Raw genomic sequence first — 27,087 nt, forward strand, 5'->3', positions numbered from 1 at the left:
TGGGTGAGTGTGGGATATACTGTGAAGGGGGGGGGGGGACAGGTGCTCCAGAGCTCCAGTATCCTCCAAGACCACCTAACCTGCATCCTGTCAGGCATAAGCACACACTCTCCACATCTTTGGTTAGTTTCCTTTAATGACTTGGCCCTGCCTAGGACTTGTGCCCCTTTAAAGAAAGTGGAGTGGCTCAGATATTTGGGGCAGCTGTTCAGGGGGGTGAAAACAGTACAGTGAGGGTTACCACCCTCAGTGGGGACACTGCCCCAGTGTCCCCAGGGCAGTTCGAGTCTGGAGCACCTTGGAACACCTGTCTTGACTTGCCATTGGAAATGGGATTCTCTCTCCCAGCAAAGACAGTGTGAACCTAAAGATAAGAGCAGACACACAAAGGGCCAGCTGGATCTGGGCAAGATGGTGCCCCTCCTGGTTGTAACGGCCCCCTGTGGCAGGGCCTATCTGTTGGCCTGATTGGAGCACCCCAAGTCTAGTGGCTGAGGCCTAAGATAGCTAGTTGTAAGACACAGCACTTGGCTGGGGGCTGCAGGTGGATAAAGCCTGCCAGAAGCTCTCCCGTAGAGGAACCCGCTGGAGAAGGGAGGAAATAGCTATATTCTTTGCTCAGCCATCAAATGCAAACTTCAGTACTTTGGAGATTTTTCAGAGATGGGGGATGGGGAGAGCCCAAGGCAGCCAGAGCCTCCCAGTATTAAAACTAACCTGTGGGAAGGGGACATCACTTGGAACAAGAATGTTGAAGGAGCTACTAAATAGGTGGTAAGGAACCCAGTTCTGGTTCTCTAGGAACAAGAAGTAAGGCCACTTACCTAGAGGACACCCCTCAGCAGAGCTGCCTCAGGGCTGGAGCCTCAGAGTCTCGCAACTTCTCACTTTCTCTTCCATGTCTGAAAAAGATGGTCAACCTTTCTCCTCTGCTAAAGACTTCTGCCTTCAGTGTCCAGGTTTCTTGGATGGCAGTGTGGAGACTGGGCCCACTGGCCTGTCCAAGCCCATGTCCCACCCTTTACCCATGTGTACAGGCCACCACAGGGTCAGCAACAATTTCCCAAGAGGACAAAACCAGCCCTCAGATTTTCTGAGGCTTCCAGGCTCAACTGAAGTCCCTTCTATACAGTAACTCCAAGCCAATTCTGTGCCCAGTCAGCTTTTCCTCTGCAGGCTTCCCGAAAATACATTCCCTTCCCCCAGCAGGTTCCGGACCACCTCCAGTTGTGTCTAGTAGGGACTGACCTCAGCTCTAGAGACCTTGTGACCACAGTGAAATAGCCTGGGGGTGGGGTGGGGGTGGTTGTAGCTGGGCTGCTCTGATCTCTATCAGGAAGATAGCATTTTGCCTATTTTGGGGTCCCCCACTGAGCTCTGTACATGCAACATCGCCTCAGTGCATCGATGTGTCCAATTTGGTAATTATAGATTTCCTTGTAAGTGGATTTAGAGGAGAGTTTGACTTTCCTAAATGATAAGGAATGTGCAGAGGGATTTCATTTTGTGTTGAATCAGTCCAGGGTGCAAATCTCATTTCAGCCACTTAGCAGCTGAAGAAAGCAAAGCTACTGCCACCTACATCTCAGGGAGGCTTTAAGGACACAATGGAACCTCCCACTAGTTCCGATAGTTGGGCTTAAAAGCCCAGCCCTGCTTCCCTTGTCCTGCATGCCACACTGGTGCCTGCCCAGGCAGGATGGGTGGTGGCTCATTTCCCATCTACCCAGGGCTCAGATTTTGGGGGACACAGGCAGGAATAGGGGAGGCCTTCACTTCAGCTCCCTACTCCCTGCACTGTTCAGAGGACACCTGGCTCAGCTGTTGTACCCCTGTCCCTGGGCATGCTGGGAGGTCCTAGTTCCAGGCTGGGTTGTAGAGACAGAGTTATCAGCTGCCCCTTGGGTCTCCAGGCTCACCTGTCAGGATGGCATCCAGCTTTGCTACCACGTGTCGTGCGTTGTCCAAGCTGAAACACATCGGGGGCTTGAACTTCAGGACATTCCTTCCGGGGCCGTCGGTGCTCAACAAAATGTAGTTTTCTTTCAGCCTGCAAGGATAGGACACAGCAGGGCCTGCTGCCCACCAGCCAAGGGCACTTCACATGGGCCTTTCAGACCTTCCTCAGCCTGGCTTTGGCCTCGTGGGCGCGACTCCAGCCACACTGCCCTCAGAACCTTCCATAGGCCAGTTCCCACCAGGATACAGCACTGGCCACCCCCTGCCAAACTCCTGCCCAACTTTATGGCCCAGCATCAGAGGCCCCTGTCTGGGGTGCCCTACATCTGGCCCTGAGCCTGCTGCCTGCACCCCCCCCCCACCCCCAAGCAGGGGTCTTGCTTCATCCCTCCCTGGAGCCCCAGTTGAAGCCGAGATTGGCCACGGGGCTACAATGTGGACAGCAAGAGTCCTTGCATTTTTCATTTTAACATGGTTTATGTGACATTGTATGGTTTACTTTTTACATGGGAAGTGTCCAACATTCAGAGAGAGAGTAGTACAGTGAACCCATGGAGCCCTCACCTAGCTTCTAACTTCCCTGCCAACCCTTTCTCTACTCTGCCCCCAGGTTATGTTGTAACCCCAGACAGGACTATCCAGTTTTAATTTCCAGTTCTTTTTGGAAGTTATTTAACATCATCATTGGTATCTAATAATTGTTTTTAATATTCCACATTTACACTTTTAACCTAGGAAGGTATTTTGGCCTCTGAGAGAAGGGGTCTGATGTGACTGTATTTACACTCTCTCTGACCCCCCACTCTCATTCTTTTTTATTTATTCCTTTTATGTAAGTCTTGTCAGGAGCAGGGTGTCCTCAGCCTGCCTCTGGCTCCTTTCTCGCATCCCAGTCTTCCTGGCACTGACAGCATCTGTGCTAGAAAGATCAGGTTCTGGACTTTAAATCCAGCTCTGCCTTTAGCAGGGTGACTGCCACTGAAACACCGTTCCACCTGGTTCCTGTTTCTTCACTGAACTGGAGAAACCACAGGGGTGGTTGTAAGGTGGAGGAGGTCAGGCTTGGCTGAGGATCTGACTCTCTCCTTCCCACAGACCATCCTGAATTTCTGAGTCTTGAGGCTCCCTGGGGGAAAGGGTGGGTGAGCTGGTGGATGTGCCCAACCAGCACAGAGAAGGCAGGGGCTGGGCAGCCACGCAGGAGGGGTCAGCTTCAAAAAACGCGTGGGGAGAACGATTTTTACATCAATACTGTTTACGTGAATTCAAAACAGAATGACACACATTTCACAACTTGAATAAGGACACGCATCAAACACTAGATGGGTTTTCCAAGGTGGGGGAAGGAGGTAGGAGTGAGGAATGGAAATAAAAAGGAAGTAACGAAACAAGAAGGGAAAGGGTCCTGCGGCTTGGGTCCTGCCTGGGGTTCAAGTGAAAGAACATGGGAACCAGAACTGGGAGCGAGGGCTCCTGAGTCCTGAGATGCTGAGTCATCCAGACACTCCCCACCCAGACAAGGAACAGGAGTCCTATTTGAAAACCCTCTAGGAATGGAGAGTCTGGTTCTGCCACAGCCTCAGGTATGGCTCTGGAGAAGCTGCTTCCCTCGGGCAGCCTGGGGCTATGAAATGCAGCGTTGGGGCTGCCTGGGTCTGAGAGCTTCTGCAGCTTTGGCATTTTTGGCATAAGTGTCTGCTCAGGCTGGGAACGGACCGCACCCATCTGAAGCCTTTGCTGCCAGGCACTGGGTACAGAGCTGATGGGGCCGCTTTCTCTGTCCGCAGAGCCCAGTCAAAGGGGTGCACAGATTGGCAGCCCTCTAACCCAGAGGCTAAAAGCCACCTCCTTCAGTCAACCCTGTGTGGGCCCAGCGTGCCTGGGAGAGGCAAGAGGGGAGCTCTTTCCCAGTCAGGGCCGTAGAAACAAGTTGTTTCAAGAAAAAATACCTGGACACCACATAGTCAGCCTCTTCGGTTGCTGGCATCCTTGTGGCCTCATCTTTGATCAGATCCACACCAATGAAGAGCCCAACGCCCCTGGAGCAGAAGGTGACATCTCAGGAGGCCAGGCCTGAGGGACCATGGTCCTTGCTCTCACCCTCTGCCTGGGCCTCAGCCAAGCCCCTGTCAGAAAGCCCACCAGGGCTTGCACCTCTGCCTCCTGGGGAGGCTGAGAGCTGTAGGAACCCTTGGAGGGTGCTAAAACAGTTCCAGGAAGTAACTGATGGTGAGGGGCCCTCAATGTGGCTAGAGGAAAGTTTGATCCTGGCTTCACCCCCCTCCTCCCTCCAGAGGTGCCATCTTGGGCAGTAGCACCTGTAGGTGCTTCAGTTCCTCTGCAGAGTGGAGATAAAAGTTCCCACCATCCCAGGTGGTGATGAAGTGAATGAAGGAACCACACCAGGCCCCTGGGAGGTGGTGACTGCTACCCTGAGCCTCACCTGATGTCCCCAAGGATGGGATGTTTGGCTTTCTGCTGTCCAAGGAGCTCCATCAGGAGGCTGCCCACAGAGGCAGCATGAGCCTGCAGCTGCTCCTTTTCCAAGACATCCAGGACGGCCAGCCCAACAGCGCAGGACACTGGGCTGCCCCCAAACTGAGCCAGGCGACAAAGAGCATGTCAGATGCTCAGCAGAGTGGGCCATGCCTCAGGGACTGTGAAGAGCAGCAGAACTGCCACACACAGTGCAAAGGCAGTGATGAGCACAGGCCTGAACCCCTCAGGGCTCAGCATGCTGGGCAGTAAATGGGGTTCTTCTGAGTCCCCCATGGGTTGTCCCATCTTTCCAGGTGCTAATGTGACTGTAATCCAGGCCAAGTAATAGGATCCCCAAGAACATGCAAAAATCAGAGGAGAGGATGTACTAGGCAGTTCCACACAGCTGTTTTTTGTCAAAAGGCTTCAGGGCCCCATCTCATGGACTGGCCCCAGACCCACTGCATTGCACTGCCCATCACCTCTTTCAAGGAGGGTCAAGAGCAGCATGCCAGAGCCACACCCAGGAAAAGTCACTCTGTGGTTCCAGCTCACAGCTCTGCTGGCTGAGCCCAAGGCAGATTTTAGGGCGCAGACCACAAGCTGCCTGTGAGCCAAATGCGGCCTGAGGATTCATTGTGTTTGGCTTGTGTGGCATAATTAAAAGTTTTGAATTAGGTGCTAATGTCTTAAGAAGAGACTTAACACAAAAATATGTTTGACTTAAAACAAACCTAGCCTATCTGGCTACATTGGCACTACCTGTCCCCTTCAGGCACCCTGAGTGCTTTGACTCACTTCCTCCACCTGGCCCTGCAGGTGTCTGAGGACCTGCATTGCAGAAAGTCAGAAGGAAGGGGTCTCCTGCAGACCACCTTTTTTTTTTTTTAAACTATATCTTAAAAAAACCACAAAACTTTATTGAGGTATAGTTTACATACAATAAACTGCATATATTTAAAATGTATGTAGTTCAGTGTGACTTGACAAATGTATCTACCTGTGGAACCTCCACTACCATGAAAATACAAAACATTTCCAGCATTCCCCAAAGTTCCTTGTGCTCCCATCCACTACTGGCCCAGGCAACCACTGACTCTGTCACTATAGTTTTGCCTTTTCTGGAATGTCATGTGAATGGAATCACAAAATATGTAACCTTTTGTGCCTGGCTTCTGCTCAACATGTTTTTAAAATTCATCTATAATGTTGTGTGTATTGGTCGTTTGTTCATTTTATGGCTGCATAGTATTCCATTATATGGACACACTACAATTTGTTTATCCAAATTCCTGTTGATAGACCTTGGGGCTTGTTTTGATTTGGGGCTATTTACGAATAAAACTGTTATAAACATTTATAACAAGTCTTTTTGTTAACATACATACGTTCTCATTTCTCTTGGGTAAATACCTAGGAGTGGAACTGCTGGACGGCTTGATAAATATATATTTAACTATATAAAAAAGTGAAACTGTTTTCCAAAGTCGTACCATATTACATTCCCACCATTAGTCTATGAAATCCCAGTAGCTCCACATCCTCAAAAACATTTGGAATTGTTGCTTTTTTTTTTTTTTTTTGTGGTATGTGGGCCTCTCACTGTTGTGGCCTCTCCCGTTGCGGAGCACAGGCTCAGCGGCCATGGCTCACGGGCCCAGCTGCTCTGCGGCATGTGGAATCTTCCCGGACCGGGGCACGAACCCGTGTCCCCTGCATCGGCAGGCGGACTCTCGACTACTGCGCCACCAGGGAAGCCCTGTTGCAGTTTTTAATTGCAGCCATTCTAATGGGTATGCAGTGGTATCCTGTAGACCATCTTGAAAATTTGCTTGCAGAACCTCGTACTTGTGATCATAAAAAGCTTCCTAGGTGATTTGCTGTGAGGCAGCTTTCTGATATGTCCAAAGCAAATTATGTGTGGGATGGACACAGGGGATGGATTGAGGCTATTTATTGCATATTATTATCAACTGTGAACTCGTTAAGAGGTCGTGTGTTCTACCCATAGCATCTTTGGTTTAGAATTGTGGCCTGGCCAAGATGCTGAACTAGTGTAATAGATAACATAGTTATCTGTTCTGAACTAGTTCAGAAAAGGCAATATACAAACAACAACAAAAAGCATCAACAACAAACCATGAGGAGGGAAAATGATTTCCAATGTTGCCACATTATATTATTTAAAAATGTCTAGTTCTCAACAGAAAATTATGAATCATGAAAAGAAAGAAGAAAGCATGGCCCATATATGGGGTGGTGGTGGTGGGGGGTGTGGATACAATCAACAGAAACTGTTATGGAGGAAGCCCAGATGATGGCCTTATTAGACAAAGACTTTTTCTTTTTTTTTAGACAAAGACTTTAAATCAGATATTATAAATATGCTTAAACACTAAAGGAAACCATATCTAAAGAATTAAAAGCTAAGCATGAAAATGGCGTCTTGCCAAATTTGGAAGATCAATAAAGAAATAGAAATTATAAAAAAGAACTAAATAGAAAGTCTGGAGTTGAAAAGCACTGTAGCTGAAATGAAAAATTAAGAGGCTCAACAGCAGATTTAATCAGGCAGATGAAAGAATCAGCAAACTTGAAGATACGTTGATTGAGACTGTCCAGTCTGAAAATCGGAAAGAAAAAAGAATAAAAAAAATGAACAGAGCCTCAGAGACCTGTGGGACACAAGCATACCAACATATGCAAATAAGAACTCCAGAAGGAGAGGAAGGGGCAGAAAGAATATCTGAAGAAACAATGGTCAAAAACTTACTAAATTTGACTAAAAAAACACCCCAACAACAATCTAAACATCCAAGGAGCTCAATGAACTCCAAGTAGAATAAACAAGTTTCATACCTAAACAAAACATAGCCAAGGTACTAAAAGACAAGAACAAGAGGGTGGGTAAATGGGTGAAGGTCGTCAAAGGTAAAAAAATTCCAGTTGTAAATAAGACAGGGATGTAAGGTACAGCATGGTGACTATAGTTAATAATACTGGGGACTTCCCTAGTGGTCCAATAGTTAAACTCTGTGCTTCCACTGCAGGGGGCTTGAGTTTGATCCCTGGTCGGGGAACTAAGATCCCATGTGCTGCACAGCGCTGCCAGAACAAACAAGCAATACTGTATTGTATATTTGAAAGTTATTAAGAGAGTAGACCTTAAAAGTTCTCATCACAAGAAAAAAAACTGTAACTTTATGGTGATGGATGTCAAGTAAACTTATTGTGGTTATCATTTTGCAATACATACAAATATTGACTCATTATATTGTACACCTGCAACTAATATGATGTCTGTCAATTATAACTCAAAAAAAAAAAAAGGACAAAGAGAATATTGAAATTAGCAAGAGAGAAGCAACTCATCATGTACAAGAGATTCTCAACAAGATTAATAGCTGATTCCTCATCAGAAACCCTAAAGGCCAGAAGGCAGTGGGATGACCTATTCAAAGTGATGAAAGAAAAATACTGTCAGTCCATAATTCTCTATAAAGTAAAAGTATCCTTCAAAGATAAAGGAGACAGGAATTCCCTGGTGGTCCAGTGGTTAGGATTCTGTGCCAAGGGCCCGGGTTCAATCCCTAGTTGGGGAACTAAAATCCAACATCCCACAAGATGCATGGTGCAGAATAAAAAAGAAAGGAAAGAAAAGAAAGAAAGAAAGAAAGAAAGAAGGAGAAAGAAAAGAAAAAGAGGAGAAACTAAGGTAGTTCTAGATAATGAAAAAACTGAAAAAATTTGTCAGCAGCAGATCTACTTTACATGAAATACTAACAGTATTTCTTCAGGCTGAAATGAAACGACATCAGACGTAAATCAAATCCACATGAAGAAATAAAGAGCACTGGTAAAGACACAAGTAGGTTGAAAGCAAGAGAGTGAAGGTATGCCATGCAAACAGTAACCAAGAGAGCTGGTGTGGCTGTAGTAATATCAGACATAAAAGACTTGCAAGATTAAAATTGCTATTAGCAACACAGGAAAACATAATGATAAAAGAGTCAATCTATCAAAATGATATAACCACTACAAATACATATGTACTTAACAACAGAGCCCCCAAATAAGTAAAGCAAAAAATTAACTGAAAGGAGAACTACAGAATTCAATAAGAACAGTTGGAGAGTTCAGTCTCTCATTTTCAATAATAAACAACTAGGCCAACCAGGAAGTAGAAGGCTTGAGCAACACTATAAACCAACTAGATCTAATAGCTATATACAGAACACTCCACTTCAAAAACGCAGTATAAATACTCTTCTCAAGTGCACATGGAACATTCTACAGGATAGACTATATATCAATATATTAGGCTATAAAACAAGTGTTAATATATTTTAAAAGTCTGAAATCATAGAAAGTATCTTTCTCACCACAGTGGAACGAAGCTAGAAATAAATAACAGAACACTGAAAAACTAAAAAAAATGTGAAAATTAAATAACATGCTTAAACAAACAATGGATCAAAGAAGTCACAGGGAGATTAAAAAATATTTAGAGATAAATGAAAAAGAAAGCACAACATACCTAAACTCATGGGATGTGGTAAAAGTAATGCTTACAGAAAACTTCATGTCTGTAAATACTTCTGTTAAAAAAAAATCTCAAATGAATATTTCCACCTTAAGAAAGTATAAAAAAGAAGAGCAAACTAAATCTAAAGCAAAAATAAAGGAAATCATAAAGACTACAGTGGAAATAAACAGAAATATAGAAAAACAATAGAAAAAAATCAACAAAACCAAAAGTTGATTGTCTGAGAAAATCAACAAAATTGACAAACGTTAGCCAGACTGACCAAGATAAAAAGAAGAGCCAAATTACTAAGATCAGGAATGAAAAAGGACATATCACTGCCAATCTTATACAAGTAAAAAGAAGTATAAGGGAATAATGTGAACAACTGTCTGTCAACAAGCTAGATAACTTAGATGAAATGAACAAATTCCTAGAAAGATAAAAAATACTGACACTGATTCGAGAAGAAATAGAAAATCTGAATAGACCTGTGGCAAGTAAAAAGAATGAACTAATAATAAAAAAAATCCTCACAAAGCAAAGCCTAGAACCAGATGGCTTCACTGGTGAATTCTACCAAAATGTTGAAAGAATTATTACCAATCTTTCAGAAAGTCTTCCAGAAAATAGCAGAGGCATGAACACTTCCTGGATCATTTCTTTTTGCAGTACGCGGGCCTCTCACTGTTGTGGCCTCTCCCGTTGCAGAGCACAGGCTCTGGACATGCAGGCCCAGCGGCCATGGCTCACGGGCCTAGCCGCTCCACGGCATGTGGGATCTTCCCGGACCGGGGCACGAACCTGTGTCCCCTGCATCGGCAGGCAGACTCTCAACCACTGCGCCACCAGGGAAGCCCCTGGATCATTCTTTGAGACCAGTATTACCCTGATACTAAAACCAGACAACGATATCCCAAGAAAACTATAGATCAATATCTCTTAAGAACATAGATGTAAAAATCCTCAAAAATTAAAATAGCAAACTTAATCTAGCAACATATAAAAAGGATTATACACCATGATCACATGGGATTTATCTCAGCAATGTAAAGTTGGTTTGACATGTGAAAATCAAATAATGTAATAAACCATATTAATAGGATTAAGGACAAAAAAAATCACATGATCCTTACAATAAACGAAGAAAAAGCATTTGATAAAACCCAACAGCCTTCATTATAAAAGCTCTCAAAAATTAGGAAAAAAGGGGAACTTCTTCAACCTGATAAAAGGCTTCTATGAAAAACTCACAGCTGATATTATACTTAACAGTGAAAGACTGAATGTTTTCCCCTAAGATTAGGAAGAAGACAAGATGTCTACTCTTGCCATTTGTAGTCAATATTGTACTGGAGGTTCTAGGGCAGTTAGGCAAGAAAAAGAAATAAAAGGCATTCAGAATGGAAAGGAACAAGAAAACCATTTCTATTCACAGATGACATAATTTGGTACACAGAAAATTCTACAGAATCTATAAAAAACTATTAGAGCTAATAAATGCATTCAGTAAGGCTGCATGATACAAGATCAATATCCAAAAATCAACTATTTCTATACACCAGCAATGAAGAATCTTAAAGTGAAATGAAAAAAACGATTCAATTTATAAAAGCATGAAAAAGAATACAATACTTAGGAGTAAATTTAACAAAAGTAGTTCAAGACTTTTACAGGGACTTCCCTGGAGGTCCAGTGGTTAAGACTCTGCGCTTCCACTGCAGAGGGTGTAGGTTCAATCCCTGATCAGGGAACTAAGATCCCGCATGTGGTGTGGCCAAAAAAAAAAAGAAAAAGACTTTTACAATGAAAATTATGAACATGATTGAAAAACAAAGACCTCCATAAATGGACAGATATCTCATGTTTATGGATTAGAAGACTTAGTACTGTTAAGATGGCAATACTCTCCAAATTGATCTACAGATTCAATGCAATCTCTTATCAGACTCCAAGCTGCTTTTTTGGTAGAAATTGACAAACTGATTATGAAAATTCATATTGAAATGCAAGGGACCCAGAATAGCCACAACAATCTTCAAAAAGAAGAACAAAGACTGGGGGATTAACAGTTCCTGATTTCAAAACATACTACAAAGTATAGTAGTCTAGACTGTGTGCAACTGGCAGGAGGATAGATTTTTGATCAGTGGGACAGAACTGGAAGTTTACAAATAAACCATTAAATCCATATATTTGGGACTTCTCTGGTGGTCCAGTGGTTAAAGGATCCAGTGCACCTTCCAATGCAGGGGACGCAGGTTCAATCCCTGATTGGGAAACTGGAACTAAGATCTCACATGCCATGGGGCAACTAAGCCCACGTGCTAGATCTAGAAAATGCGCACCACAACTACTGAGGCTGTGTGCTGCAACGAAAGATCCTGCATGCCACAACAAAGATCCCGTGTGCTGCAACTAAGACCCAATGCAGCCAAAAAAAAAAAAAAAAAATCATGCATTTATGGTTGATTGATTTTTTTTAAATTCATTTATTTAATTTTTGGCTGCATTGGGTCTTCGCTGCTGCACACGGATTTTCTCTAGTTGCTGAGAGCGGGGTCTACTCTTTGTTGCGGTGCGCGGGCTTCAGTAGTTGTGGCACACGGGCTTCAGTAGTTGTGGCTCGTGGACTCTAGAGTGCAGGCTCAGTAGTTGTGGCGCATGGGCTTAGTTGCTCTGTGGCATGTGGGATCTTCCTGGACCAGGGCTTGAACCCATGTCCCCTGCATTGGCAGGCGGATTCTTAACCACTGCACCACCAGGGAAGCCCTGGTTGATTGATTCTTGACAAGGGTGCCAAGACCATTCAATGGGATAAGATATAATAAAGAGCAGTCTTTTCAGCAAAAGGTCTTGGGACAACTGGATATCTATATGCAAAGTTAAGTAACCCCACCTCATACCATATTTAAAAACTAGCTCAAAATGGATCCAATACCTAAATATAACAATAAAAACTATAAAATTCTAGGAAGAAAACAGAGGTGTAAATCTTTCTGACCGTTGATTAGGCAATGGTTTGTTAGCTACGACTCCAAAGTACAAGCAACCAAAGAAAAAATAAACTGGACTTCATCAAAATTAAAAACTTCTGTGCTTCAAAGGATACTACCGAAAAAGTGAAAAGACACCTGAAATAATGGGAGAAAATACTTACAAATTATGTATTTGGTAAGAATCTAGTATTTAGGATACATAAAGAACGCTTACAGGGCTTCCATGGTGGCGCAGTGGTTGAGTGTTCTGCCTGCCGATGCAGGGGACACGCGTTCGTGCCCCGGTCTGGGAAGATCCTACATGCCGCGGAGCGGCTGGGCCCGTGAGCCATGGCCGCTGGACCTGCGCCTCCGGAGCCTGTGCTCTGCAACGGGAGAGGCCACGGCAGTGGGAGGCCCGCGTACCGCAAAAAAAAAAAAAAAAAAAAAAAAAGAATGCTTACAACGCAGCAAAAACAGACAGGTAACCCAATTAAAAAATTTGCAAAGGATATATTCTTTGGAATATATATGTCACATATAATGGGATATATATATATATATATATACACATACATATGTGTGTGTATGTGTATATATACCTCAGCACCTCTAGCTATGTGTATATATACCTCAGCACCTCTAGCTATCAGGCAAATGCAAATCATAATGAGATATCACTTCACACTCACTAGGATGGCTATAATAAAAGAGAGAAAATAAATGCTGGAGAGGATATGGAGAAATTGGAACCCTCATACGTTGCATGTAAAGTGGTATAGCTGCTTGGAAAAACTTTGTCATTCCTCAAAAAGTTAAACTTAAGAGTTGCCATATGACCCAGCAATTCCACTCATAGGTAAGGTATACGCTCAAAAGAACTGAAAACACATTCCATACAAAAACATCTACACTGAATGGTCAACTGCAGCATTATTCATAATAACCAAGGAGGGGAAACAACCAAACATCAACTGAAGAATGGATAAATGAAACACGGTATACTCATACAATGGAACATTAATCATTCATAAAAAGGAATGAAAGACTGATTCATGCTATAACATGGATGAACCTTGAAAACATTATGCTATGTGATAGAAGCCAGACACAAAAGGTCACATATTGTGTGACTGCATTTATGTGAAATGTCAAGAACAGGCAAATCCATGGAGACAGAAAGAAGGTTAGTGATTGCCAGTACTTGTAGAGAAAAGGCAATGGGGAGTGATTGCTAATGGGTATGGAGTTGCTTTTTGGGGTGATGAAAATGTACAACAATGAAAATTAAGACAGTAATAATGGCTGAACAACTTGGTGAGTATACTATAAAAGACTGAATTGTACTTGAATTAAAAACCATTGAATTTGTATTTGAAAGAGTAAATTTTATAATACGTGAATTATATCTCAACTAAAAAAGAATCAGTTATTTCAGCGTTTTCAACAGCAACACTGCATGCAAGGTGACAATGGAATACACTTTTTAAAAAAAATGAATCCATCAGCACTGACTTTATTTATTTAGGCCTGCTGCATGGCATGCAGAATCTTAGTTCCCTGACCAGGGATTGAACCTGTGCCCCCTGCAGTGGAAGCGTGGAGTCTTAACCACTGGACAGCCAGGGAAGTCCCTGGAATATACTTTTACAGTAACTAGGACCTAGATTCTATTTTTAGCTAAAATAGTTAAATATGAGGGCCTGACACAAATACCCTTAGGCACAGAAGACCTCAGAAGGTTTGCAACATAAAGGCTTCCAGTGAAAGGAATTTGGGATGAAATACTTGTAATACAGATACTTAAATAAAATAGGAAGGATTAAAAGACACAGAAAAGTATGGTAAGCTGAAATTATAAATTAAGATGCTAGCAACAGGCCTAAATACATCAATAGTTACGTTAAATTGAAAGTCATTTCTTTGAAGTCAAATATTAACAGATTTGGTCAAAAACCCAAATTCTAGATATATGCTGGTTAAAAGAAATACACCTAAAGCATGAGCACACAAGGTTGAAAATAGAAGGGTGGAAAATAATACATTGGGTAATTGATAGTCAAAAGAAAGCTGACTTAGCTTTATAATATCAGATAAAATAAACTTTAAGACCAAAAACCTTATTAGGAATGGAAACTATTACTCCATATAATAAAAGACTCAATTCTTGAGAAACTGCACAGCCACATGCAAAAGAATGAAACTGGACCACTATTTTACACCATACACAAAAAATTAACTCAAAATGGACTGAAGATTTGAATGTAAGACATGAAATCATAAAACTCTTAAAGAAAACATAGGCGGTAAGCTCCTTGACATTGGTCTTGGCAATGATTTTTTGGATTTGACACTGAAAGCAAAGGTAACAAAAGCAAAAATAAACAAGTGGGACTACATAAAACTAAAAAGCTTTGCACAGCAAATCATCAACAAAATGAAAAGGCAATCAACTGACTGGGAGAAAATATTTGCAAATCATGTATCTGATAAGGAGCTAATATCCAAAATATATAAAGAATTCATGTAACTCAGTAGCAAAAAACAAAGCAATACAATTAAAAATTGGGTAGAGGGGCTTCCCTGGTGGCGCAGTGGTTAAGAATCTGCCTGCCAATGCAGGGGACACGGGTTCAAGCCCTGGTCCAGGAAAATCCCACATGCCACGGAGCAACTAAGCCCGTGCGCCACAACTACTGAGCCTGTGCTCTAGAGCTCACAAGCCACAAGTACTGAACCCACGTGCCACAGCTACTGAAGCCCCACTCGCCGCAACTAGAGAAAGCCGGCACACAGCAACGAAGACCCAACACAGCCAAAAATAAATAAATTAAATAAATAAAATTTTAAAAATTGGGTAGAAATCTGAATAGACATTTTTCCAAAGACGACATACAGATGGCTAACAGGTATACGAAAAGGTGCTCAACACCACTAATCGTCAGGGCAATGCAAATCAAAACCACAATGAGATGTCACCTCACACCTGTTAGAATGGCTATTATCAAAAAGACCAGAAATAACAAGTGCTGGCAAGGTTGTGGAGAAAAAGGAATCCTTGTGCATTGTTGGTGGGAATGTACATTGGTGCAGCCACTATGGAAAACAGTGTGGAAGTTACTCAGAAAACTAAAAATAGAACTACCATGTGATCCAGCAATTCCACTTTGGATATTTATCTGAAGGAACTGAAAATACTATCTTAAAGAGCTATCTGCACCCCTACAGTCATGGCAGAATTATTTACAATAGCCAAGATATGTGTCTGTTGATTGATGAATGGAATGTATATATATAAAATTCAGCCCTAAAAAAGAAGGAAATCTTGCCATTTGCAACAAGATGCTTTCATAACTTGAGGGCATTATGCTAAGTGAAATAAATCTGACAGAGAAGACAAATACCATATGATTCCACTTATATGTGGAATCTAAGAAAACCAAAAACCAAACACCCCAAAAACCCTGAACTTTTAGATACAGAGAACAGATTGGTGATTGCCAGAGGTGGGGGTGGGCAAAATGGGTGAAGGGGGTCAAAAGGTACAAACTTTCAGGTATAAAATAATTAAGTCCCAGGGACGCATAGTGACTGTAGTTAATAATACTGTATTGTATGCTTGAAAGCTGCTAACAGATCTTAAAAGTTCTCATCATCATAAGAAAAAAAAAATTGTAACCACGTATGGTGATGGATGTTAACTAGAATTATCGTGGTGATCACCATATATATATATATATATATATATACACATACACACATATATACACACACACACATATATACATACACACACACACAAGTACTGAATCATTACGTTGTACACCTGAAATCAATATAATGTTATATGTCAATTATACCTCAATCAAAAAAAAGATTCAATTCACAATGAACATACAGAAAAAAAAACCATATATACTGGGAATTCCCTGGCAGTCCAGTGGTTAGGACTCCATGCTTTCATTGCCGAGGGCACAGATTCAATCCCTGGTCGGGGAACTAAGATCCTGTAAGCCAAGCAGCGTGGCCAAAAAAACTCAAAAGTATATATATATACTACTTAATATTATTAAGTAGTATATATATTACTTAACAGCCTCACAATATATGAAGCAAAAATTAACAGTATTACAAGAAAAAAATTGATCATTTTTCATCATAGTGTGAGATTTAAACACACAGTTCTTAATTATTAATAGGTTAAGTAGGAAAAAAATAAATCCAGTAAGAATACAGAAGATTCAAACAACACAATTAACAAGTGTGACCTAAGAGACATTCAGGGAGTCTGGCAAACAACATTTAGAGAACCCACGGACATGTAGAACAAGGACATGTAGAACATGTAGGACATGTAGGACATGTAGAACAATCACGTACCAGGTCACCTCAACACATTTTACAGAATAAGTATCAAAAGAATAAGTGGCAGTAAGTCAGAAGTTAACAAAAAGATTTGAAAAAACTAGAATTGAATGATAATGCAGTGGTTCTCAAACTTTCGGTCTTAGAATTCCCTTACACTCTCAAAAACTTGTGAGGAAGCCAACGAGCTTTTGTTTATATGGGTTATATCTATTTATATTTACTGTAATATTTACAATAAAACAACTATATTTACAAAAAAATTAGTGAGTAGTAGTGGCCTTGTTTGTACAGAAGCCACCATGGTGCTTCCTGGCCCTGGAGCCTTCACTCACCGTGTTGAAGTACTCGACGCCGGTGGCTTCAAATGCCCTCGCCACAGCATGTGTTGTGGCCACACAGGCTACAGGGTGGCCATTGCCAATAGACTTGCCCATGGTGACAATGTCGGGGACAAAGTCTTCCCCCTGCAGCTGGAAGGCCCAGAAGTGCTTGCCTACTCGGCCAAAGCCCACTTGAATCTCGTCTGCAACAAAGACCCCTCCGGCCCTGCGGATGTGCCTGTGGCAGAGGACACACGGCTGATGGGGGACTGTGGTGAGAGGGAGGAGACCAGGAGCTGGGTCTTGGGACTCTGAATCCTGGCTTTGCCAACAGTAAGGTGGGGACCTTATGCAGATAGCTGGCCTTCTTGGAGCCACTATTTCTTCAGGGGCTTTGTCTGACAATTCTGGCAGGAATTGCCAGGCTGAGGTTGGAATTTGGAACAAAGGCTGGCAAACCCCACCCTGGGGCAGCCTCTCCCACCTACTCACCCTGCCACTTCTGGGAAGTAGCCAGCAGGAGGAATGATCTGCCCTCCCACACTGGGCAGAGACTCAGCAAAGAACGCTGCAATCTGTGGAGGAGAAGGGAATGGCACTGCGGAGGGGCTGAGCTGCAAGCTGAGCGCGTCCGCTGATGCTGGCTCAGTGCTGGCTCCAAACATGATGAGTTACTGTCCGCACTGTGCCCCCACTTTGGGCTCCACATCACACCTGAGGGTCTGTGACATAGCTTTTTCAGGCCTTGAACCAGTTCTTACCACCTGGATGCCTTCAGACCCCCTGTACTTAGCATGCTCCAGATGAAATCCAGACTTCTCCCCCATAAGCCTGTTCCTTCCCTTCTCCCATATGGTGAGTCCCATCCCTCCCAACTAGGACAGAAATCTGGCCCCATCCTTGATCCAGCCTCCTTCTTCATCTATCAGTCAGCACAGCCTCTGACTCTATCCCTGTAACATTGTCGCACCCACTCCTTCCCCTCCCTGCTGGATACTCCTGCCTCCTGGCAGACCTGCCAGTTTCTGCCTTGGCCTCCTGCCTTCTAACTGGACACATCTTCCAATCCATCCTCCACTGGCCACCAGGGTGATGCCTCAATGTAGACACTGAGCTCATCACTGTCCTGTTTAAAACCCTTCACTGACCCTTTTGCTTATAGCAATGACTTCCAAACTGTGTTCTGCCTTGGAGCTGCTTCAGAGGCTACTGCTGGGATGAAGGAAGGACTGACGGGGTGGGAAACTGGTCACCCACCCATGCTGCCACCACAGGAATCTCTTTTTTGGTTTTATATAAGTAGGTGCAGAGCATCGGAAATGCATGGGCCAGGCTTCCTGGATCTGGCTCTGCCAACCTTTCTGGCCTGTCTTTGCTATATATCCTGTGTTCAGCTGTCACTCCTTCAGCAAAGCCTTCTAGAGAGCCCTAATACCAATCACCAGCTGCCTCCCCTCTACTGCTGCCGTGGCTGCTGCTCTTCCAGGGTATGACATATCTCTCCTGTCTCTGCCCCACAATCCATCTCTACTACGCTGCCCTGGGTGGGTCTCCCCATTGCTCACTCGGGCCAACAGGGCCTCCTCATGTCACCTGCCCTCAGACTGGCCCCATTCAACTGCATCCCCTGGTCCTATTACCTTCTCTCTTAAAACTCTATAAAACTCTATAAAGGTCTCCCATGGCCTCTAGCGCCTCAGCTAAAGGGGCACTTGCAGTCCACGGGCCTATGGTCCTGCCTGCTTCTCTAGGTTCATATCCTGCCGGCTCAGCCTGGCCCCATACTCACATGGTTCCTGCACAGGCCGCCGCTCTGTTGAGGATGCCTTTCCTTGTCTACCCGGACCCCGCCTTGAATGGCTAACTCCTACTCACCTTGTATTACTAAAATCAGGCAGCACCCCCTCCACGGACCCACCATCACACACATCCCAGCCCAGCTTGGGCCCCTGGAGTCCAGTAACGCCCAGGACATATCTCTACCTAAACTCTCTGCTGAGCACTTAATCCCTCTACTAGACTCCCAAAGGGCAGGCCCTGGTTCCAATTTCTCTCAGGGTTCCCAAGATCCAGTCCAGGGCTGGCAACATTTGCTGTTTGCTGGACCAGACCTGCGTGGATGTGGTTACCTTCCTGCCCTTCTCCTGTGCGCTGCTGACCACACGTTTCACCTCGCTGGCATAGGCCACAGCTGGATTGGGGTGGTCCTCCCGGTAGGGGCCCCGGTAGGTGTCTGGGAGAGGTGCCTGTGGGGAGTGACAGCACCATGTCATCCAGGCTGAGGCGCAAGCACCGGCCTGTTGCCCACTTGAGCAGTGCATACCACGTGGACCCACTCCTTCTGGCCATCCAGGTCCCGGAACTTGTAGGGGCTGATGTCGATCAGGGAGCTCAGGTGACCATGATAAGCACTGGGAAGGAGAAGGGAGAGTAGGCTCAGACCCAGGTGGCATGTACTCCCTGGCCTGGCCCTGACAACTGTCTATTCACCTCAGGAAACACTCAGGGAAGACCAACCTTTCAGACACAGCCTGAGTCCTAGGGCCAGGAACGAGCACAGGCCTTGGAGTCAGCAAGCCTTCCTCCAAGGCCACTTACTAGCTATGTAACGGTGGCTAATCGTTAAAATCTTTGGGCTCAGTTCCCTCCTCTGTAAAGTTGGGGGTGGTGGTGTTTCTCCTTCATGGTTGTAATGAACCTTAAATGTGATAATGCTCTAACCCTGGGTCTGGGTCTTGTGCACAGCAGATACTCAGTACAATGGGAGCTACTGTTGGAACATTTTTTAATTTTATTTTTTTTTATCTTTTGGCTGTGCCACACGGCATGTGGGATCTTAGTTCCCCGACCAGGGATCAAACCCGCGCCCCCTGCATTGGCAGTGCAGAGTCCTAACCACTGGCCCACCAGGGAAGTCCCTACAACAGTTTTAATACCTAATATGTGGGACCAACTCTCACCACCTTATAAAGCATTCTCTGCTCCCCAGAAGCTGCCACCACAGAAGAGACACCCGGGGGAAAGAGCCGCCTGGTGTGTGTGTGTGGGGTGTCTCTGTGGCCAGGTCCTCATGATCCTCTCCAGGCCCAGGCCCCTCATCTTTCCTGCCCAAGGCACCCAAAATCAGAGCCTCACTGATCCCCAATAAGCAGCAGGCCCACGCTTCTGGAAATGGCACTTACTGATCTAATACCACCACGTCCCAGTGTCCTGTGTATTGGCGCGCCAGCCTCAGGGCCAGGTCGTTGGCTTCTGACCTATGACAGAAAAAGTGGATACTGCTTGGACAGCTATCCAAGGGCTTTCCCTCCAGGATAACTGCTTTCTACAGAGAAACCTGGAGGGAAGGAAGAGCCCTTCCAGCAGCAAGAAGATTCTTAGGACACCATTCATTAGTCATTCACTTATTCATTCAGTAAACATTTATCAAATGCCTTCAATGTGCTAGGAGCTGGGGGCGAAAATAGTAAGTAAAACAGGCAGGCTCTGGCCCTCCTGGAACTTACATTCTACTATGCGTCACGAAAGCCAAAAAACAAAGACAGAATGATCATTTGGTAAGTGCTACAATGGACACAGGGTACCGAGAGAACCAGGTGGGGCCCTACCTTAGATAAGGGGTGTTATGGGATGAATCGTGTCTCCCCAAATTCATGTGTTGAAACCCTAACTCCCAGTATCTCAGAATGTGATTGTATTTAGAGACAGGGCCTTTAAAGAGGTGATTAAGTTAAAATGAGGCCATCTGGGTGGCCTTAATCCAATACATCTGGTCTCTTTGTAAGAAGATATTTGGACACACAGAGAGACACCCGGGGGTGTGCATGCTCCGAAGAAAGGCCATGTGAAGACAGTGAGAAGGTGGCCACCTGCAACCAAGGAGAGAGGACTCAACGAAACCAAATCTGCCAGCAACTTGATCTTGGATTCTGACTTCCAGAACTGTGGGACAATAAATTTCTGTTTAAGCCACCATGTCTACGGTATTTTGTTACGGCAGCCAGAACAGACGAAGGCCACACCTGTAGAGTCCTGAGGGTGAAGTTTCTAGGCAGAGTGAGCAGCACACACAAAGACCTTGTGAAGGAAAATTGCTCAGGGAACCACAAGAAGACAAGGGAGGCCAGGGGCAGCATGAGAGAGGAAGTGGGGAGATAGGCAGGGCTGCAGAAGGAGCCTGGATTTTCTTCTCAGTGCCATGTGAAGCTACTGAAAAGTTTTAATCAGAGAAGGGACATGATTCAGCTCCCATATGAGGAGGAAGCCTCTCTGTGTATATAATGGAGTAGAAGGGAATTAAAGTGCAAGTGAGGAGACCTAGAAGGAGGACACGAAGGTGAGAGCAGGTGGTGACCACGCAGACAGAGAGAGGTGAATGGAGTTAGGAGACAACCTGGAGACAGACAAGGCAAGCCTGATGCAGGACTGGGAGGAGGGTGCGTTTCTACCTTGAGCAGAGGCGCAGACGGTGCTGCCATTTGCCAGGACAGATAGGGTGAGGGAGGGCTGGTCTTCTTGGGAAAGTCTGGGGTAGGTGCCTGAGAATGTCAGGGAGAGCCAGTGCCATGGTCCCACACCAGGTGTTAGCGAAGACAACTCTTTCTTTTCTTTTTTTTAAAAATAAATTTATTTATTTATTTTTAGCTGCATTGGGTCTTCGTTGCTGCGCACGGGCTTTCTCTAGTTGCAGCAAGCGGGGTCTACTCTGTTGTGGTGCATGGGCTTCTCATTGCGGTGGCTTCTCTTGTTGTGGAGCATGGGCTCTAGGCATGCGGGCTTCAGTAGTTGCAGCATGCGGGCTCAGTATTTGTGGCTCGTGGGCTCTAGAGCACAGGCTCAGTAGTTGTGGCTCATGGGCTTAGTTGCTCTGCGGCATGTGGGATCTTCCCAGACCAGGGATAGAAGCCGTGTCCCCTGCACTGGCAGGCGGATTCTTAACCACTGCGCCACCAAGGAAACCTGATGATCAACCCCTGATGTCTTTTGGACAGGTGATGTTAGACCTGTTCCAAAGTCAAGTGGGCAGTTAGAACCTTGAGGCTGGAACACATGGGAAACATCTGGGTTTAAGATACAAATTTGGGGGACTTCCCTGGTGGTCCAGTGGTTAAGACTCCACACTCCCAATGCAGGGGGCCCGGGTTCGATCTCTGGTCAAGGAACTAGATCTCACATGTCGCAACTAAAGATCCTGCACGCCGCAATGAAGATCCCGCGTGCTGCAACGAATTCCTGGCACAGCCAAATAAATAAATAAATTTTAAAAAGATACAAAGTTGGGAGTCACCAGCATGTGGATGATATGTAATACATGGGAATGGATGAGGTAAGGAAGGCAGAGGGCTCAGAGAGGACCAGCCCTGAGGAATAGAGTAGGAAGAATTGGCATAGGAGACAGGGGGAGTGACCAGAAGCTGGCAGAAAACAAGAAGCGTGAAATGTTCTGGAAGCAAGACCAGAGAGAGTGGTAACTGTCAATATTACTGAGAAACAGGAAGACAAGGGCAGCAAAGAGACCAGGTCCCCCCACTGTTTCTATGCCTCATAATTCTCTGTACTTTTCTCTCCCAGGCACACTGGGCTGGTTCTGTGTACACGCCATCATCTGCCATTTCTGCCTCCACTGCTACTCCCAGTGTAGCATAACCTATCACCGGTCACTAAACTGGTGCCTAATGGTGTCCATTCTTGCTTTCCTCCAGTCCTGATGACATCACTTACCTGATTAAAACCCCCTGATGGCTTCCCAATGCTCTTGGGATACACAGATTCCTCACTTGACCAATAAAGCCCTGGGTGATGGGCCCTGCCTCCCTCCCCAGTGTCCCCAGGCTCCCACCCTCTGCCCTCCCTCACTGGCTGCCTTTCAGCTCAAGTGTGCTGGGGTGCAAATATTCTTCCTGCCATAGGACCTCTGTACAGGCTGTTCCATGTGGTGACCTTGACAAGAACACTTCCAATGGAGCGGGCAGCACCCTACCTTCCTCCTCATCTAGCTATCCCCTAGTCAGCTCTTAGCCTAACATCACTTCTTCAGGGACGCCTTCCCCGACCCTCTCAGAGCAGGCCAGGTCACCCCACTGCTTCTATGCCTCATTATTCTCTGTAGTTTTCCTCCAGACAATGATTCCTCTTTGTAATTTTGTATTTCTTTGAAGCATCTTTGATGTTTCTGTTCCTTACAGAGCAGGGATTTTGGCTGTAGCTCCCAGCACTGTGCCTGTGTATGCATAAAGCAGAAATAAAGGAACATATTACCTTGGTAAGCCCCAACAATGATCTTAGAAGAGAGGTAATGGCACTCCTTACAAAGAGAACAGGAAAGTGGATCTGACAGAGAAGCAGTGGGGCCTGCAGCTAGGAAGCGTGGGTGCCTGGCCCACTGAGGGCTGCCTCTCCCCACACTCCGTCGGCTACACAATGCTATGCCCATGTGAGCAAATCTCTCCATCGTTGTCTCATCCTTTTGCTGGGGGCTGGCCACAGTGCACTTACCCAGAATTCAGGAAATAAAATACACAGAGCTTCTCCGGTAGGGTCTCGGACAGCCTCTGTGCGTAATCCACGATGTTGTCGTGCAGGTACCGGCTGTTGGTGTTGAGCACCTGGTTCTGTTCATGTGCTGCTTGGACCACGAGAGGGTGGCAGTGCCCAACTGCAAGAGGGCCACCTCCATCACACAGCCGGCCCCACTCAGCCAATCCCTCCGGGCCTCTCCCAGCCCCAATCTGTGAACCCAACTAAAGGAGATGCAGTTATAGAGGCAGAGGTACAGAGGAAAGACGGGAGTCTGAAGACAGAGGGGGTGAGACAGAGGTGCCAGTCTGGAAAGGGAGACCTAGAAAGGAGTCCCTGAGATTCTGGCAGAAGGCAAAGTTCTCTGGCAGAAACCTGATCTCGAAAACCTATGCTCTTTTTTTTTTTTTAACATCTTTATTGGGTATAATTGCTTTACAATGGTGTGTTAGTTTCTGCTTTATAACAAAGTGAATCAGTTATACATATACTTATAAAAACCTATACTCTTTAGGAAGCTTCTTGAGGCCTTCTGCTCAACAAAGACAGGGGTGTGGGATATGGGGGATGGACAAGGGGTAGGGGTGTCGTCAGTGGCTTGACTTCACCAGGCAGGGGGGCTGGAAGTAATGATGGCCAATGGCCAAGGATTATGATAAGAGAATGAAGATGATTGGGTGCTCACCAAGTGCCAGGCACACTCAAAGCAAGTTACATGAATTAACCCACTTAATCCCCCAAAACATCTGGAGGTGCATACCAAGTATTATCATGTTCATTTTGCAGATGAGCAAACTGAGGCACAGAGACTTAAACTTGCCACAAAGATAGCAAGTGGAGGACAGGGATATGAACCCAGGCAGTCTGGAACTCCCTTTCCTTCCACCAGCTCTGGTGGCCTCAACTGGATAACTAAATTCCTACTTCAGTTTCCTTATCCAGGACCTGAGATGATCACATGGGCTGAAGCCTTGCCATGACTGCCAGGGCTCGGCCAGGGTCCTGTTGGGTTGCTGGCCATGGCTGGGCCGACTGCTGTTCTCTGAGCTCACTATCAGTCCCAAGTGGAAGTGGACCCTTAGATTTAGGTCTCTGACTCCTGCTGATTTAGCAGAGCTACTGCTTGGAAACTTCTACAGCTACCCCAGAGAGACCGGGTCTCCTCTGCACATGGATGCTGGCTAAGCAGAACCTGAGTTCTCTGTACCTCTCTGAACCTCAGGTTCACCCTTGGACCAGGTTCACAGTGTTGGCATGCTTTCCTGCCCCATCTTGAGGTATGATACTGACCGTGAGCCACATTGTTGATGCAATCGATGTATTCCGCCCCCTGTTCATCATACATGTATTGCCCTTGGCCCCGGACAATCTTAATAGGATCCTCAGGAAAAAAGAGTCTGCAGGAATTGCTGTGGGGACAGACAGCGAATGGACAGCCATGTCTGAAGACCGGAAGGGAGAAATCCACCCATCACAGGCCTCCCCCTACCCTTTCCCAGTTTCTGGAAAGGACAAAAGCTTGAAGGGCAAGTTGTTGCGTCCCTGCCTCCACTCCCTCCCCCACTCCACAGGTGGCTGGAAAGGAGAAAAGGATGGGGTAAGAAGTTGCTAAAACAAACTGTTTTTTGGGCTTCCCTGGTGGCGCAGTGGTTGAGAGTCCGCCTGCCGATGCAGGGGACACGGGTTCGTGCCCCGGTCCGGGAAGACCCCACATGCCGCGGAGCAGCTAGGCCCGTGAGCCATGGCCGCTGAGCCTGCGCGTCCGGAGCCTGTGCTCCGCAACGGGAGAGGCCACAACAGTGAGAGGCCCGCGTACCGCAAAAAACAAAAACAAATTGTTTCTTAAGTTATTTTAAGGCTATGTGGCTTCATTCATTCCCACATGTGCCCATTGAGTCGCTCGGGTCCCCGGAAAGGTGGCTGCTCCAGACCCACACGGGCTCCCTAAGGCAGTGTCTCTTTGCTGGGATGAGTGAAGAGGGCACCACCATTTGGTGGCTGGCTCTCGGCCCTAAACAAGTCCTTGCCCTCCAAGCCTGCTGCCCTGGTGGGGGCCAGCCCCAAGCTCTAGCCCAAGGCTGCCTCATGCCCCACGTCCCACCGACAGCCCCTCAGACACAGGTCAAGGGTAGACTTTCTCTAAGGCTGCCTGTGAGCCGACACCCCACCCCACCCTTCGTCTGGACTTTCAGCCCCTTCCTGGGTCACTCTCGAGCCGGGCCCAGGTCCGGAGGGCGGGCCACCACTGGGCGAGGTCCTCCCAGGAGCCCGGCTGCGGGGGTGGATAAGACGCTGCGGGGGAGGCGCGGGATAAGACAGCCGAGACAGGCTGCGCGCGGCGGGGTCTCAGGGGCCAGAGGCGCCGGAACAGGGATAGGTCGTGCGAGGCCGCGGGGGCTGGGGCCTGTAGGCTCGCGCCGGACGTGCGTGCCTTGTGCGCGGCCCCCCCCACCGCGTCGCCATCTCGGTACCTGAGTAGCCGCCTTCTCAGGGCCAGAGTCGCGGCCTTCCCGCGCGGATCAGTGGCCATGGCGCCCGCCAGCACTCGCTCTGAGACACTGCGCGGAGGTCGGGGGTGGGGGTGGGGTGGTCCCGGCTCCGCCCAAGCCCCGCCCAAGCCCCGCCCATGGCAGACCGCGACTCGGAGCTACCGTTTGCCCCGCGGCCCCGCCCCCAGGTGGGCCGTTTCGAGTCTGTTCCTTAATTAAGTTGGCTAAAGAGTCTGACGGGCTCCCCACCTCTGCGAAGTTCCTTAGACAACGCCGCGCGGGAGCCGGGTTTGTGCTCGCCTCGCCTAGTGCTGCCCCGGCCCTGGGAACGCACCACGGTCCTCGCCCTCTCGGCCGCTGCTGTTTCCCTCCCCGGGAAGTGACCCCGCCGCTGCTTCAGCACTCGAGGGGGGGTCTCTGAGCCTCGGCAGGGGCCTCGAGCTCAGTCCCTAAGTCGCCTTCCCCGTGCATAAAATGGGATGAGCCGTAAGCGTTCAGTGGGAACGTGTGACAGGCACCCAGCCTGGTGCACAGCTGGGGCCTCAAGTAGGCGAAGCCCAGGGGCAGGATCTTGGACTTCCCAGCCCCGTGAAGGAGCAGCAGGAAGGGCAGAAGGAGGGCACAAGGCCACTGCTGGAGCTGACTGAGGAGGTCCTGGCGTGACCTCCAGGACTTCTGCTGGAATCCAGGCAGGGTGAACACAAGCTATAGCAACACTAAGAGAATCTTACAGTGTTTAGGTGGGAGGAGAGTTAGGAGGCTTCCTGAGCCTTATACATGGCCAGGAAACGGAGGCTCAGAAAGGGAAAGGGCTTGTTCTTAGACACACAGCAAGTGTGCAGCAGAGGCTGGACTCTTAATTCCAGGGAGTGAGAGGAAAATGCTCCTAAGGGAATGGGAACCCGGGATAGCAGAGAGATATCCCCTCCTGGGACTTTCTGCCTCGGTGAACCCTAGAGCAAGGGTGTGAGACTGCAGCCTGAGCTGGGTGGCCTGGGCAGGCTGGGGAAAGGGAGGCTCCTGTTGTCGCTCCTGTCACTTCTTCATGAGTCTCAGCCCTCTGCTTCACCCCCTCATTGCTGATTTCTTCATCTTTTCCCCCATACAACTGTAAAATGCTTAAGGAATTTTTTTTTTTTTGGTTGTGCTGCGAAGCTTTTGGGATCTTAGTTCCCCAACCAGGGATGGAACCTGGGCCCTGGCAATGAAAGCACTGAGTCCTAACCACTGGATTGCCAGGGAATTCCCGCTTAAGGCATTTATTAAAGAACATTTGGAGTTTCTTTATTGTGGTAACATATATATAACATAAAATTTACCATTTTAACATTTTTAAGTGTACAAGTTCAGTGGCATTAAGTACACTCACGTGCACCCATTACCACCATCCATCTCCAGAACTTTTTCTTTATTGCACACTGAATGAAGTTTCTTTCTTTTAATTGTAAAGCTGA

At 46.5% G+C, this 27,087-nt stretch overlaps 1 protein-coding gene across 2 annotated transcripts; it reads right to left on the bottom strand.

The window, feature by feature from the left end:
- Window positions 1-7: 7 nt before the first annotated feature.
- On the bottom strand, window positions 8-25,706 carry PHYKPL (5-phosphohydroxy-L-lysine phospho-lyase). Of its 2 annotated transcripts, XM_082650106.1 has the most exons (13): window positions 25,616-25,706; window positions 24,435-24,553; window positions 23,124-23,283; window positions 19,811-19,885; window positions 18,952-19,039; window positions 18,758-18,874; window positions 17,121-17,203; window positions 16,641-16,866; window positions 4,403-4,557; window positions 3,909-3,998; window positions 1,920-2,050; window positions 825-902; window positions 8-364 (listed from the first exon to the last, which is right to left on the bottom strand). In XM_082650106.1, the coding sequence occupies exons 1-12, from the start codon at window positions 25,672-25,674 to the stop codon at window positions 853-855; spliced, it is 1,353 nt and encodes a 450-aa protein (XP_082506232.1). In that variant the 5' UTR covers window positions 25,675-25,706; the 3' UTR covers window positions 8-364; window positions 825-852. The 2 variants fall into 2 exon arrangements, with proteins under 2 accessions (XP_082506232.1, XP_082506233.1); XM_082650107.1 differs by lacking the exons at window positions 8-364; window positions 825-902; window positions 1,920-2,050; window positions 3,909-3,998 and adding an exon at window positions 12,176-12,326 and having other exon boundaries at window positions 4,431-7,060.
- Window positions 25,707-27,087: the final 1,381 nt, after the last annotated feature.

The sequence above is a fragment of the Grampus griseus genome (assembly GCF_964374135.1).
Source record: "Grampus griseus genome assembly, chromosome: 3".
In the NCBI taxonomy this organism is placed as follows: Eukaryota; Metazoa; Chordata; class Mammalia; order Artiodactyla; family Delphinidae; genus Grampus; species Grampus griseus.